The sequence below is a fragment of the Paramisgurnus dabryanus genome, chromosome 9 (genome assembly GCF_030506205.2).
Source record: "Paramisgurnus dabryanus chromosome 9, PD_genome_1.1, whole genome shotgun sequence".
Classification (NCBI taxonomy): Eukaryota; Metazoa; Chordata; class Actinopteri; order Cypriniformes; family Cobitidae; genus Paramisgurnus; species Paramisgurnus dabryanus.
In genome coordinates, this window is record NC_133345.1 from 12,740,584 (window position 1) to 12,755,950 (window position 15,367).

General features: G+C 39.1%; 1 protein-coding gene across 13 annotated transcripts in view; it reads right to left on the reverse strand.

The window, feature by feature from the left end:
- ppfia1 (PTPRF interacting protein alpha 1) overlaps positions 1 to 15,367 on the reverse strand; it is a 194,641-nt gene that overhangs the window by 175,921 nt on the left and 3,353 nt on the right. For all 13 annotated transcript variants that reach the window (XM_073815710.1, XM_073815709.1, XM_073815711.1 and 10 more), the window contains exons 2-3: positions 7,309 to 7,569; positions 77 to 178 (exon numbers count right to left, since the gene is read on the reverse strand). In XM_073815710.1, the coding sequence (XP_073671811.1) occupies positions 77 to 178; positions 7,309 to 7,569 (363 nt within the window). The remainder of the gene's footprint in view (positions 1 to 76; positions 179 to 7,308; positions 7,570 to 15,367) is intronic.

A 15,367-nucleotide genomic window follows, 5' to 3' on the forward strand; every position in this document is an offset into this window, starting at 1 on the left:
CACGCCACTGGCAATGACAGACCATCCAATGAATAATATTCATAATTCAGTGAGAGTTTTCTCTTGTTCAACTCACGCGTGTGTTGTTCCTCTCTGCTTTCAACTCTGCAATCTCCTCCTCTCTCTCCAGCAGCTGCTCACGACACATGTTTACTTCTTTTGTCAGGGCAGCAAATTCCTTTAACAAAGATAAATAAGTGACTTTCAGTCAAAATGATGACAAGTGACTGTAGCTTGCTTGTACGTCACTACGTTGCTATGGCGTGAAATGCGGATGGAGGGCATGAAGTGATTTTCGAAATAATGCTTTCCTGTTGTTATTCATAAAGGAAAATATGCTAGAAACTTTCAGAAAATGCAGACAAAAAGTGGTTTGTAAACCTTTTCCTGCAGTCAGAAGGGGCAGAGTTGCATATTAATATGGCATTAAGATATTATTAAGATATAATTAAAACAAAACATCACACCAACACTAAACAGTTATACAAAATACAAGCGAAAATAAATAACTTAAACTTGACTTCCATGTCCCATCTCAAAGGCCGATAACAGCTGTACTACAATTAAAAACATCAGTAAATGAATAGGTTTCAGCAGTTCCTCTAAAGAAATGCTATATAAGCTTTCTCTGGTAAAATAAGCTGCCGTCATGAGCAAGTGTAATTGCGGCGTTCACACGCTCCTCAGATGATCAAATTTTTTCATGCCTTAGATATTAATATTTACACCTCTTGAATAAAATATATTTTTTAAATGTTTCTTAATTAATAATTATAATTCTTTAAAAAAAGCTCAATACCAATAAAATATTACAGTGACAAACTCTCTTATATGGATGCTCATTTTGGTTAATTTTCCCGACCGACAACCGCCGCTCGTTATCCGAGTATTAACCGTTAATCAGAGGTGGAAAGAGTAATAAAATATTGTACTCAAGTAAAAGAAAAGTTACTTTAATAATATTTTACTTAAGTAAAAGTAAAGTTACTGGTCTAAAAATCTACTCAAATAAAAGTAAAAAGTAAGTCATTTTAACTTTACTCAGAGTATAAGTTACTTTTTTTACAGCGGGGAGAGGTGGAGGATTCTAGTATAGTTCAAAAATGACAAGGGAATATAAATCTCAAACTAGTTGTTTTTAATCAAAGTCAAAAGTCAAAGTCAAAGTCTCTTTATTTGTCTCCCTAGGGAGAAATTTGGTTTGGAAATAAGGGAATTGCTACAGGACAAAAATTAAGACAAAGACACAGCACATGTAAAAAGATGAAAACAGATAAAAAAGATACAACACAAGTACTTAAAACATTTAGGCTACACAAGTAGCTGTGCAAATTTGCAATCCACTGTACCTTAAAAAACAATTAGTGCAAAAATAATATCGTGTCATGATCATAAGTAACATTCAATCACAAGTATCCAAGTAATATTATTATGATCCTAAATAGCATACAGTCACAGATATCAATGTGATTAAAATAATTGGAAAGTATAGGTAGTCTCACCTACATTGCTGCTTATTTATAAGATTAATAGACAGAGGAACCAGTGAGCACTTAAACCTGTTGTATTTACACAGGGGAACCCTATACCTCTTTCCTGAGTTCAAAAGTTCAAACTCTGAAGAAAGTACATGTGAGTTATCTGATATAATGATCTTAGCCTGCCTAATTATAGTCTGATCAAAAAGTTCACCCGGATTTAGAGGTGCAGGGGTACCCATGATCTTGCCTGCTGTCTTGACCAAATTAAAAATCTGAGTTTTTGATTTAACTGTCAGATTTCCAAACCAGCTTGTAATACCATACCGAAGAATGGATTCAATAGTTGCTCTATAAAAAATTAACATAATATTTTCACTGACTCCAAACAACCTAAGTCTGCGCAGAAAATGTAGGCGCTGATGGATTCTAGCACAAATATATGTAACATGTGTACGCCAACTCAAGTCATTGTCAATAAACACTCCTAGGTATTTAAAAGATGTCACCTGCCTGATATCATGTCCATGAATGGCCACTGGTCTCTGATCTCCAACTGATTTGGGGTCAACCAGCATTTCCACAGTTTTGCCTGTGTTAATCTGTAGGTGGTGTAAATCACACCACTTGACAAACTTGTCCACAGCATCTTGGTGAGTGTTCATTTTACTTTCAGTGGTAAGCAAACTAAGAATAACAGTATCATCTGAAAATTTTACTATATGTTGATTTGGTTCGGAACTGATGCAGTCATTTGTGTACAGTGTGAACAAAAGAGGTGAACTGACGCACCCCTGGGGGGCGCCAGTGCTGCACACTGTTAGATCAGACAGAGAAGAGTTGAACTTCACCTGCTGTGGCCTGTTTGACAGAAAAGAGTGATACCACCTAATTAAAAAAGGATTTACATTTAACTGAACTAGTTTCCTAAGGATGATATCTGGCTGAATTGAATTAAAAGCAGAACTAAAATCAACAAAAAGCAGTCTAGCATATGCAGCAGGACTTTCTAAATGCTTTAAAGTTAAGTGCATAATAGTTGATATGGCATCACTTGAGCTACGTTTTTCTTTGTAAGCAAACTGGTATTTATCTAGAGTTTCTACCACATTTGTGTGCAGTTTCTCAATCATAAGCTTCTCAAAAGATTTAAAAACATTAGAAGTAATGGCCACTGGCCGATAGTCATTATTCTCTTGTGGGCATGCCTTTTTTGGTACTGGAATAATGGTAGATTTTTTCCAGAGTTCTGGTACTGCACATGTGTCTATGGAAAGCTGAAATAGTTTATGCCAGACTGGAGATAATTCTTCTGCAAAAGTTTTTAAAAGAAAGGCAGACAGGTTGTCAGGACCTGTTGCTTTTTTTGTTTGTAAATTTTTAAAAACCTTAGTAACAGTGGATGGTTCAATTACAATTCTATCCAGGTCAACGTTACACAGTACATTCTCTAGCACTGCAGCACATTCCCTGGAGTTATCTGAGTTAAAACGCATGTAAAAAGTGTTCAATTCATTTGCCTTTGCAATTTCATTTTGTGCAAACAAAGGCTTCATTTTTGTATCCATATTAGTCATTCTCTTAATAGAGTCCCAAAGAGCCTTTGTGTTTGAGTCCGACAGCTCTTGTTCTGCGCGCGCCGTGTACTGCTGCCGGGCTGCTCTCATTTGTGAATTAAGGTCTTTTTGCGCAGCTCGAACTTCTGCATTGTTCCCGGATCTAAAAGCAAGTGTTTTCCTGTTTATACATTCCTTGATACCTGGAGTGATATAGGGTTTATTGTTCCGATACCGTTTAACCAATTTGTGAGGTATAACAGAGTCAACGCAGAAGGAGATGTAGGCTGTGATTGACTCGGTAGCACTGTCAATATCTGCATCCTTAAAGAAGATATTCCAATCTGTACAAAGAAAGCAACCCTTCAGTTCCTCCACGTTATCCCTGGACCATACTTTCACGGACTTGATTTCCGGTTTGCTGGACTTAAAAACAGAACGATATGTGGGTAGCAGCTGGATAGCATTATGATCGGAGTTATTTAAGGGAGGTCTAGCTTTGGCTGTATAGGCGTCTTTGATATTTCCGTAGCATTTATCAAGTATCTTATTGTTTCTAGTGTTGCATTTAACGTATTGATAGAATCCTGGTAATGTTTTATCCAGGCTGCAGTGATTGAAATCACCAAGAATCAGAATGGGAGCGTCAGGTTTATTGTGTAGATGGCGATGGACACAGTCTGTGATAGTTTTAGCCGCCGTGCAGGCATTTCCACTTGGTGGGACATACACAACACACACGAAAATGTTGGTGAATTCTCTAGGCAGATAGTGAGGGCGCAAAGTAACGCATAACAGCTCTAGATTGGGGTTGCATATTTTGTCTCTCACAGCAAAGTTTCGACACCAACTGTCCTTAATGTACATACACACCCCACCCCCTCGTGTCTTACCCGAATTTACGTCTCTGTCTAACCGAAGGAGAGAGAAGCCTTCGATTTGAGTAAGGTTGTCTGGAACATCGTCACTAAACCAGGTTTCTGTAAAAACCATTAAACCAGACTCACGATATTCGTAGCAGGCTCCAACCTGGTGACGCAGGTCGTCCAGTTTGTTTTTTAAAGATCGTGGATTGCAGAGAAGCATAGGTGGTAGCGGAAGCTTGGCTGCTCTTCGGATGCGCTGTCTGAGGCCGCCTCTCCTACCCCGTTTCCTGGCCTTCCTGCCTCGACGGTGACCTGGGCCATGGTGTTGTCGTAGCTCCTCAGGCACCTCGTGTAGCAGATCAGGTGACGGTAGTACGCCGCTGCCCCGTAGTCCCAGCAGCTCGGTCCGACTGTACATTAGAAGGCCGTTGCCGCTGGTTAGCCCGTCGGCGGAGCTCTGGGCGACTTGGCCAAAGAGGATTAGCCATGCCAAAGTTAATGATGCCATACTTCTCCACTTCACTTTGCACAAGCTCAGCATACCGTTCACAACACTGTTCACGAGGCAGGTAGCATCCAGCAATTGAGTTCGCCAGTGCAAATTATAAGAAAATGACATAAAAGACGCCAAAACAAGTAAACAAACAACGTGTAGCAAGAACCCTCCTCCGTGTCGCCAGCCGTGCAGCGCCATTTTGAAAGATAAGTCTTTCAAAAGTCTTTCCTAATTGTAGGAACATCTTTACAATTAAAGTGCAATAACAAAAAGTAAAAAAATAAAAAGCTTTTTTAAACTAAGAAACATTTATGGAATTGTTTAATGATTTTTACAGGTGAGTTATGCACTTTTGAAGCAAAAATAATATGAGGGCAGCAGCTAGTAAATACAATCACTATAGTAAGGTTGTAATTGATGTATTGTTGGTAACCTACATTATTTTATATACCTAGTTTAAATGAGCATATAATGAGATGAGTGCCATGGCTATATATTTTTATCGTTTACACGTTTATTGTCTTCTAGCTTACCTGACCTGGTTACCTGATGTCTAAGACCTGTATTCTTTCACTCTCACTCTCTCTCTGCAATGTCTAATGATCTGCGCGTTCTCGAGGACGTTCTTAAGTTGTGTTTCACTTGACGCAAAGCTGCTAGACCTCGGAAGATAATGCGCATGGTATTAAAAAAAGAGTCCTGCAAATGAGCGGACCTGGTTGGAAATTCTGTACTCAAGAGCATGAATCCTACCTTTCATAGGAATGAAACATTCGCTTCGCATCAGTGGAAAGTTGTCTCTTAAATATGGCCAGGGGTTTCTTTCATAAGTTGAATTGAGGGTCTGCATTAGCGCGCGCCTGTCTCGTCCGTCTCGATGGTTCTTTTTGCGCGTCCCCCCGCCCATCAATCAATCATCCGTGGCACGTCTTTATCAAATTGCTTTTTTTTTTTCTTTTTTTTACTCAGTAACGGATATGATTTAAAATGTAGCGAAGTACAATACTTTAAACAAAACATACTTAAGTAAAAGTAAAAGTACAGATTTTAAAAACTACTCAAAAAAGTAAGTACACAAAAAACTACTAAATTACAGTAACGTGAGTAAATGTAATTCATTACTTTCCACCTCTGCCGTTAACTGATAAGATAATGTTATTTAATTGGCATTAAACAAAAATAAAATTGGCGAGTGTTTTTATGTTTTTATCATGGGTTTATTATAACGTGCAAACAGCAGCATACAGAACAGTTCAACAACAGAACATTCAAATATTTTTTTACAGCACATAAAACAGCATTTCTGACAGTGACAACAGAAGAAAAACTGGATAAAAGAATATAAATAAAAACAAAAAAGATTGGCTGCGAGCTTTTCCTCCTTTCCATACTGTAATTTTTCTACTGTGCGACAGAGAGTCGCAGGTTACAAAAAAAACCTGCTTCTCCTGGGCCATAGAGTAAGATACAAGGTTTGGGGGCCTTTTATACATTTTTGTGTTTCTTTACAAATAATTAATGGAGAAATTGAGTCTTTAAACGCCTCATAGTAAAGTTATTCGCTGTCTTAAGTGACGCCAAAATGAATGGGAGTCAATTAAATGCTAACAGCAGGTGGGGGTCCACAAATCAATGGCGGAACCTGGGGAACCTGCAATAAAATATGAAACCCTGCCCTCCTGGGTCTAACCTTTGGAGGATCCATAATTTGCGTCACCTGCTGCACGCGCCCACTGTGCCTGTCAGCAGGAAACAGCGGAGATATTTCTGACTTATAAAAATAAACATGTAATCAGAAAAATATTAATTTATTTTAGAAAATATATATGTTATGTTGATGTAGATTAAACTATTCAACAGTATATCAAATTAATCAACCTTAGAAACATACACAACATAAACAGAATAATATTAACACAAAACATAACTTATAAAACAGTGACAAGAAAAATGTTTTCTGGATAAATACACATTTTTATTTAATAAAGGTTTTAATTGTTTATTTTAGAATATCCAGACATTGCAGGCATGCTATGAATCTTGGGATAGCCTCAGCTTTTAAGGATCCATTCGTTCTATCCTTAACAGCGCAGAGAAATAAGGATGCATTTTGAGGCTTCATTCCAAGCATCCTTTGAATTGGGACGGCATTACTAGCCTCAAGTCGGCTGCTGTGATGCAATCGGTCTTAAAATACGTCCTTAGAAGGTCGCAGCCCTTGAATTGGGACACAGCTTTCAGTTCTCTTCGCAGACTTCTGAGGCTGCCACCTTGAAAGACCAAGTGCAGTGTTTCCCATATATTCATTTATCTGTGGCGGGCCGCAATGCCCAGCGCCACTTGTTTTTTCCTTTCTTCTCCAAAGCAGATGTATTTTCTTCTGGTTTGATAAACTTCATTCTCCATAGCGTGCGTAGCCTACAAACTAACTGCAGACTAGTTCACTTTCTGCACAAGACCCGCCCTCCTCTCTAGCAATTGGCTAAGACAACCTAATATCTTGCTCCCATTGGCTGTGACAGCTGTGAGCGCTGACTCGTGAATCAAGGTGGTAGGTTGAAGGGGACCGGTTATTATAATCAGTTCGTTAACTCAAATGTAGCCGTGCGGTATGCGCGCTTGTAATGGAAGTGACACGCTCGTTTTTTTCCGTGCCGAAAGTGCCTCGGAGTGTAATTTGCAAGTTTTGACTGAACCGAAGTCCGGACTGGTCCACAAGCCGGAAATCCAGCCTCCGGCTGGAGTACTTTAAGCCCTGGAGTTTTCGTACTGTTATGTGTGTGCTGCACTCGTTGTGGGTGTGTGTAAAAAAAAATTCTTCAGTACCTTTCATAATTTAGCACTGGGGCCAGTTTAATACCGGGTTTCGGTACCCATGCCTAATGGTTGTACAACAGAATTAATGGACCCACCTGTGGCAGTGCACTGTTGAGCTGTCTCTGCAGGGAGTCTCTCTCATGACTGACCTCATGCAGTTTACTCTGCGTCAGGCACAGGTTTTCCTGTGTCTCTCTCAGCGTATCCAGCAGTCTATCTCGCTCTTCTAACATAGACACCATCAAAGACTCAAAGTGACCCTCAGAGTCTGTCGGCACAGGTGAGCCAGAGCCCAGAGCGCCTCCGTTAGTGCCAACTTCCGACTCGCTGATGGTGGGCATCACCTCGCACATCATCTGGAAAAACACAAGTCAGAGGATTACTAATATGCATCGAGACAATAGGACAGTCTTAATAAACACATGACAGCAGAAGCAGATCTTCAGAGCAAGAGACAGTATAGTATTAGCCTGGTAGAACCATCCTCTGCTATTTTGCTTCGCTTCATAGACAGAGTCTGGCTGGGCATAATTGACAATCGTTTTCCTTCTCATGGGAGGGGCTTGTCTGAAGTTTAAAATCATTGGTCTAAACGTAAGCCAATCACATAACGTTTGGATATGATGTGCGTTATGCGCCAGCTCAGCCGCATCAAATTTCTGCTGTAAAACACACGCATGATGTGAAAACAAACCCATCGAGCGAAATACCGAAGTTAACATGGCTATGAACGACTTCTGCAGATTATGTAAAGTAAATCGGGCCAGAGCTAGTTGAACACTATCCTTACGGTGTCTTTCCACTCACGTCTAAGTGGAGGAACGCCCCTCTCTCCTCTCAAACTCTTCCACCAGACGGCCATAACCATAAATTAAATCTTCCTACCTTTTTTTCTGGTTAATCAGGAACGTCACCAAAGAATGTTTGCCCACGCGTCCTCCACCATTAACTGTGAACAATGAAATTTCCTTCCATGATATCTCGATTGTTGTGCACGTCAAGCTGTGCTGCACACAGTTTCTCGCTGACGATCGATAATAGTTGATAAATTAAACTTTTCCCAAAACCTGTCGGGAGTAGGGCAACAACATAATCTCCATTCAAAATGTTTAACAAACACTTTTCTTGTTCGGGATTAAGTTGGCAAGTGCCGGTTCTCCACAACAGAGCAAATAGCTTTCTGTGCCTCCATGTCCACTACAAACTACAACCGTACATTCGGCGCTTAGCGTCTACGTCACGGCTCTCAGCCCGCCCTCTGTTCATTGATTCGCCGGTTGTTTTGAGACCTGAGGAAAACGGTTTGAATGGGAGGTATCTCAGACTGAGTACAGAAGCGTAATGAAATTTAGCGGAAGTACAAAGTCTGACGTAGTCAGGCTAGTATAGTATACCACAGGACATTAATTTCTGGACAGTTAGACACATCCGTTTACATTTTCATTTGTTTACATGCTAGGGGTGTAATGGTACGTGTATTCGTATCGGACCGTTTAGGTTCAGGGCTTTCGGCACGGTATTTTGATATTTTGAGCGGCAAGCAAGATATTTTGAGTGCAAAAAGTTAGTCTAGAGCCCTGGTAAATGTATCCAGATTATCTGTTATATATAAAATCAATCTTAATCCTAGCATTTAAGCTGTAATGTTTGTGTGGGTTTTTTTAATGTACAGTGACGAACTCTCTCAGATTCAAATCGGCTGTGTCACGCGCACGCACGCACACACACACACACACCTAGGCACGCTGAAAGAGAAATTCTCATTATAAAACAGATTCTTAAACAAGATTTTAAGCCCATTATGTGTTTTTACCGAACTTTAGAAGAGAAAAAATACGGACTGCGGTTGACGTGTCTGTCATTTATATTCACACAGAAGCCTGAAGAAACCTCATTCTCTACTCCATGCCGTCCCGCCCCTCCGTGTTCGACGATCAGGTTTCATGCGCGTGCAGCTTGTTTAATAACAGCAAGGTGTAAACGTGTGTGTGTGTGTGTCGGCGCGCTCTCTGTTCAATATTCCGCTCTGTGTTTGTGCTGCGTGTTCAGCTCTGTAGTTAACGGCACATAACGTTAAGTAACATTGTTTGAAATTTAACTTGTCCAGTTCAAAAAATCACTGAGGCACTATGGTTTAAAAGGATGCCGTGATTTTCGGAAATACAGTCAGTCAAGTGCAAAATGTACAGCGCCGTCAAAAGTTCAATGGGTTATCATCTCATATTTAAACATCAAATGTCAAGAGATACCAGAGAGCCATACGAGCATTAACATTACATCTTGATTGAGGTAAGAGGACGACACGACACAGCTAAACACTAAAATGATAGCAAAACACTTAATGTTATGAAGCTTGAGCTTTGACTAGACGTGTTTAAAAGTGCGCTGTTTATGATGCAAATCCACAAAGGGAGTTTTATGCAGATAGATGCACGTTGTACATGTATGTTGTATAAAGGCTTAATATTATGCAGAGTGCATCATATAGAAAGTGCTTTGGTTTGTGTTTATTAACCCTTTACTTTATCACTTCATCATGCAGCTTTTCCTGTTAGAAGTTTCTGTAAAAAACATTTAATTCATTAAAATCTAGTATGTGTTCATTGTTCTGTCATAGTTTCTTCGAAATTAAGTTTTATTTGAGTGTTTTAATAAAAATACTTTCATTTTCACCATGACATATACGCCCCGCACCTTTGAATGCCCCGCCCCCAGTTAATCGAGTACTCTTCTTCAGACCTATGGATAAATCGAAATAAAAAAAATGACATAAATGCACATCCCTAAAAGAAGATATTTTGCAGAAACACCAGTACTCCGTCATGCAAGTCCACCGATTAGGTGTTAACCGATGACCGTTTGACCGATGGTTGACCGTATCAACGTTAACCGGTCAAAGTTGTCGGTTATTATAGACAGTGGACTAAACGCTACTACAGTTAGTCATCTCTTTCTTTCCAAGATCTTTTTGTGTGAAGTGAACAAATCCCTCACACTCAGTTTTTCATAACTGGTCTGTTTGTACTTTATAAACCAATAAAAAAACATTTGGCGCGAGGTCACTGTTTGGTTTCGCATGCTCACAAGGTTTGCGAAAAGTAAATGCTACAGGCTATTTTTTGATAAATTCCTTTATTCGAATAGTAAATAAAATACAGCAATAAAACAATTAAAATTAAAGTCTCTCCTTGTTGTGTTCCAAATTATTAACATTTATGTCTTTTAGGCTAACAGTAAAGTGCAGAGTAAGTTTTGTTTCTGTAAATCCTTAGCCATGATTTTTACCACTTTATTAAGTTTTGCTTTGTAGAAAGCATTTCTTTAAAGTGAATTTCGTTTTGTATAAATTGTATCTTAATTTTAATAAATGTTTCATCAAGCAAATTCATGTATTTAATAAATAAAAAGCAAATATAGCAGAGTATATAATTACCAGTCCGTGCATGAAGGCGCCGGCACTGCGCATTCACCTGCATTGCATTGTTAATTAGAACGCACCTCATCATAAATAAATAAAACTCAGCGTAGGCCTATATGCCTCATACAAGCATTAAATATCTTTGCTGCATTTGTTCTAGAACAAACACAGTGCGAGACCTGCTTTAGCCGGTGCGTCTTTTACACATTCTGAAGGTGCCCGTTTAATCCATTGGTTTTATCGTGTTGCAGTCTATTAGGCAACATTCCCCATAAGATGGGTTTAGATTTGGAAATACATTACATCTATATTTCAGTGGTAACAGAAAAGGTGATGATGATCATCCTATGTCTTTATTATTACTACCCCAAACTAAAGCGCAGTCTCTTCTGAGCTGTCATTTTCTTAAATGAGCCGCGGCAATTTTCAAATGAGCTTCACAAACGCCTTTATTTTCAAGTTCAACGTGATCACCTAGTACCTAAACTATTTCGAAACTAAGCACGGCGCCGCGTTTGCGGGACTTATGTTTCCCGCTGTAGGGGATTTAAAAAGTGTTGTGAGGTCTGTGTGTGAGCCGGAGGCAGAGCGCAGAGAGATGCGAGTTGCGAAATTGCAGGCGCGGCTCGAAATGGCAGTTATTTTAAATAGCAGCATATTTTAAACTAATAGGCCTATCGGTTAACCGGTTTCAACCGGCTAATGAGGCTCGGTGCCCGGTCAAGAAAATGTTTCGTTTTCGCCATCCCTACCACCGATACTTTGAAGCTACAGCATATATATCCAATACAAAAGTAATACCCCATAACTCTGTGTAACATATTTATGTCATGTGAGTTAGGGCTGCATGATAAATCGCAAGTGATTGTCACTTGATCTCGTCAGTAATGCCGTTCCTTGATTAGTATTAAATCGCCATCAGCTGCTTTCACGTGGAGCGGCATTAACTGCACAGAGCCGTAGTTCACTGACAATTGGGGCAATTTTGCATTAATTATCGCGGACGTATCGCGCACTTCCTGCTTGACCAAAGCTCTGCATTAACGCTGTAATATATATATATATATATTCGAATCTCAAAACTGAAAATCGAATGTCAACCCACAGAACGAAAATTCGAATAATCGAATATTCTGGTCCAGTCATAGTCATTAGCATTTTTGCCGTTCACAAATGCCTCTGTCATTTCAGTCTACTGCCAGTCTCTGTTATGTGGCATTCACACCAGACGTGAAAGAAGCTGCAAGCGCAAGTGATTTACATGTTAAGTCAATGCAAAGACACAAATAGCCATCCTGTTTCATCTGTTTTCAGTTGAAACAGTAGGGTCAAATCCTGCACCCAGGTGGGTACCTCTGGGTGAACCACATAGTGTTTGATGTAACGGGTGAAATAATAATATTAATGTGTCACTTGCGTTGTTGATGCGGGTCGGGTCTCCATTGGCAAGAGTGGACTCTGGGTCTAACATCCAAGACCATTTTGACTCAATTCCGATGGCAGCAGTTTTTAAATGGCCCTGTGCTTATTTGTGTTCAAGCTCTGTCTAAAGACCGTTAAAGCTTTCTACTTACTTAATAGTATTATTTTTTTTATTTATCCTTTATTTTACCAGGAAAGTCCCATTGAGATATAAAATCTCTTCTTCCAGGGAGTCCTGGCCAAAATGGCAGCACACAAAGTTTCACAACATACACAAAATTTCACAAAATTCAACAAAGTTTCACACAAAGTTTCACAACATACAAACGTTTAAAAAACTCAAAGTCCTTCAAACCTACTTAGCAAAACATACACATGTTTCCTTTAAATTAATCAATAAGAGCTTTTTAAAAGCATTTAAAGTGGGGAGTGTTTCTATTTTTATTAAACTCTGCAGTTCATTCCATAGACCGGGAGCATATGAAGAAAAGGCAGTTTTACCAAACTCTGACCGTACTCTAGGAACATTTAAAAGCAGTTTACCAGCAGATCTTGTGCTATATTTACAAGTGTAATATGATAAAAGACGACAGATATAAATTGGCAATATGCCTTACAATGCCTTAGCAATAAACATCAACATGTGTATTTTTCTCCTTTGAAACAAAGAAGTCCAACCCACCAGTTCATATAAAATACAATGATGAGTGCGTGAAGAGGCACTCGTCACAAAGCGTAAGGCAGCATGGTATACACAATCTAGCTTTTTTAAATAAGATGAATTTGCATGCATATACATCACATCACCGTAATCTAATACAGAAAGAAAACAACTTTGAATTATTTTCTTTCTTGCTTCAAAAGGAAAACATTTCTTTAAACGAAAAAGGTAACCCAATTTTGGCCTAAGCTTTTTTAAAAGATTTTCTATATGTACATTAAAACCTAATATTTCATCTAGCCAAATGCCTAAGTATTTATAACAGTTTACTCTTTCTATGCAGTCCAGTGTTTCCCATATATTCATTTATCTGTGGCGGGCCGCCACAGAATCAACACTGGCCGCCACAAATAGATTTTTCATGATTCCAATTTACATTTTAATTTTACTATTTAAAACGGCTTAATTCATTGCAGCGAGCGCTCAGCGCGCCTCCATCCTCCCTCTCTCGTTGTGTGCAGCGCAACAGCGCGTGCCCCCGGCCCCCTCCCCTCTCTTTGCTGAGCCTGCACGCCTCTCTCACATAACAGTGAAAAGTATTTAACTCCGTGTTCCTCCGTGTACTTTTTCGCATAAACGTCAACAGTCACGGATGTTACTGACAGAGAAGTCGGTGGCTGATTAAGTTCATCATGAGAGTGACTTAACAAAAGGTTAGCATAGTGTTTCCCACATATACCCGTTCTGATGTGAGTCTGTGTCCGAGCTCTCTCCCTACTTATTACACGGCTCTCTGAAATGCTTGATTCTGATTGGTCAGTTGAGACATTTGCAGGTTCGTTCTTTTCAAATAATAACCGCTCCAAAATAATAACGCATAGCCGGACTACTTGCACGAGTAAAATCGCTCCTCGCCAATAAAGATCAATAAAGATTACTGTCTGTTTGGCGCCATCTTGTGACAAACACTCGACAACCACGACAAGACACAGAGAGCTTACTGAGACTGAACTTGACAAAATAGAGCATGACAGGCAGCTACGAAGCCAACACACAAAAAAATACAGAATGGGCATTAAAACTTCTCAAAGACTGGCTAAAAGAGAAAAAATGGAGACAAGTATGAAGCAGAGGATCTTAATAAGGTATTATGATCATTTTATGCATCTGTGCAAAGTTTCGCGGAAGGATAAAAATGTTAATTTAAAACAAATATGCCAATAAAATGTTTAAAATTCATATTCATTTCCAGTTTTTTTTCTTATGTGGCAAGTAGCCGTGTAATAAGCGGGATAATGTAGAGGCAGCCGGTAGTTATTGGGAAATAAGCCCCTTCAGTGTGATACAAGACCCTCCGCTTCGCGTCAGGTCCTGATCACACTGTCGGGGCTTATTTCCCAATAACTACCGGCTGCCTCTACATTATCCCTTACCTATTATGCGGCATGCCCATGCACGTGTTCTGTAGTAACAGCAACTGTGTATTCTCTCATATTTCTGAATTTGCAACAAATTGTCTGCGCTATACAATAAAATACTACTCGTATTTCAAATAAAAAGCGCTCATAACACAACAACACTGAAGAGAAGAGCAACACCAGTACAGCCTCAATGTAAACGTATATGATTTTTTCAGATAAGGTCGCGCTTTAGCAGCAGTTTAAGAAAGAGCTGATTGGATTAAACAAAGAGTTACTGAGTCGTGGGTCGTTACTGGGTCCTGTTTAGTCACTATTTTATAGACAACAGAACAGAAACTATGTAAAAATAGCATCCTAGTTCTGTTAAAATGCAATATAATGTGACGGATCAAAGAGTAAAACACGGCGCAATGACGTCACATATATGCTAATCAGCGTGTGACGTCATCGCCGCCACAGTATCTCAAAATCCTGTGGGAAACACTGCAGTCCCCTTCTAAAGTTAAAATCGGACTATCTGTTTTGATTGAATCACGGGCAAAAATCATATAATTTGTTTTTTTAGTATTTAATACCAAGTTCAAACTTAACAATGACCGTTGCAAAGAATGAAATGAATCTTGCAGGACCTCTATGGCTTGGCTCAAAGAATGTGCTACTGTATAAATGATTGTATCATCAGCATATAGATGAATTTTAGCTTTGGTTATCCCACAATCAATATCATTTATATAAATAGAAAATAGGATTGGTGCTAAAATAGAACCCTGTGGTACACCTTTTTTTATTGTTTGTTCTGCTGATATAATATTTTCAGCCGAAACACACGGAGTTCTTTCAGATAAATAATTTTTAAACCAATTTAAAACCATTTCACTAAAACCCACACAAGTAAGTCTCTGCAACAGTAGTTTATGATCTACGGAGTCAAAGGCTTTAGCAAGATCTACAAATAAGGCTGCACAGTGCTGTTTACTATCCAATCCTTTAATAATATCATCAGTGACCAGCATAGCTGCTGTTATAGTGCAATGACCTGATCTAAAGCCAGATTGAAATTCATTTAAAATTTTATTTTCAGTTATAAACTGTTTTACTTGATCATTTACAAAAGATTCAAATACTTTAGCCATCACTGATAACCTTGAAATTAAAATTAAACCTTGATTAAAAGTCCAATAAAAGATGCGAACGAAGCTATGTGGTAAAACATATTTTTGGGAAAATACATT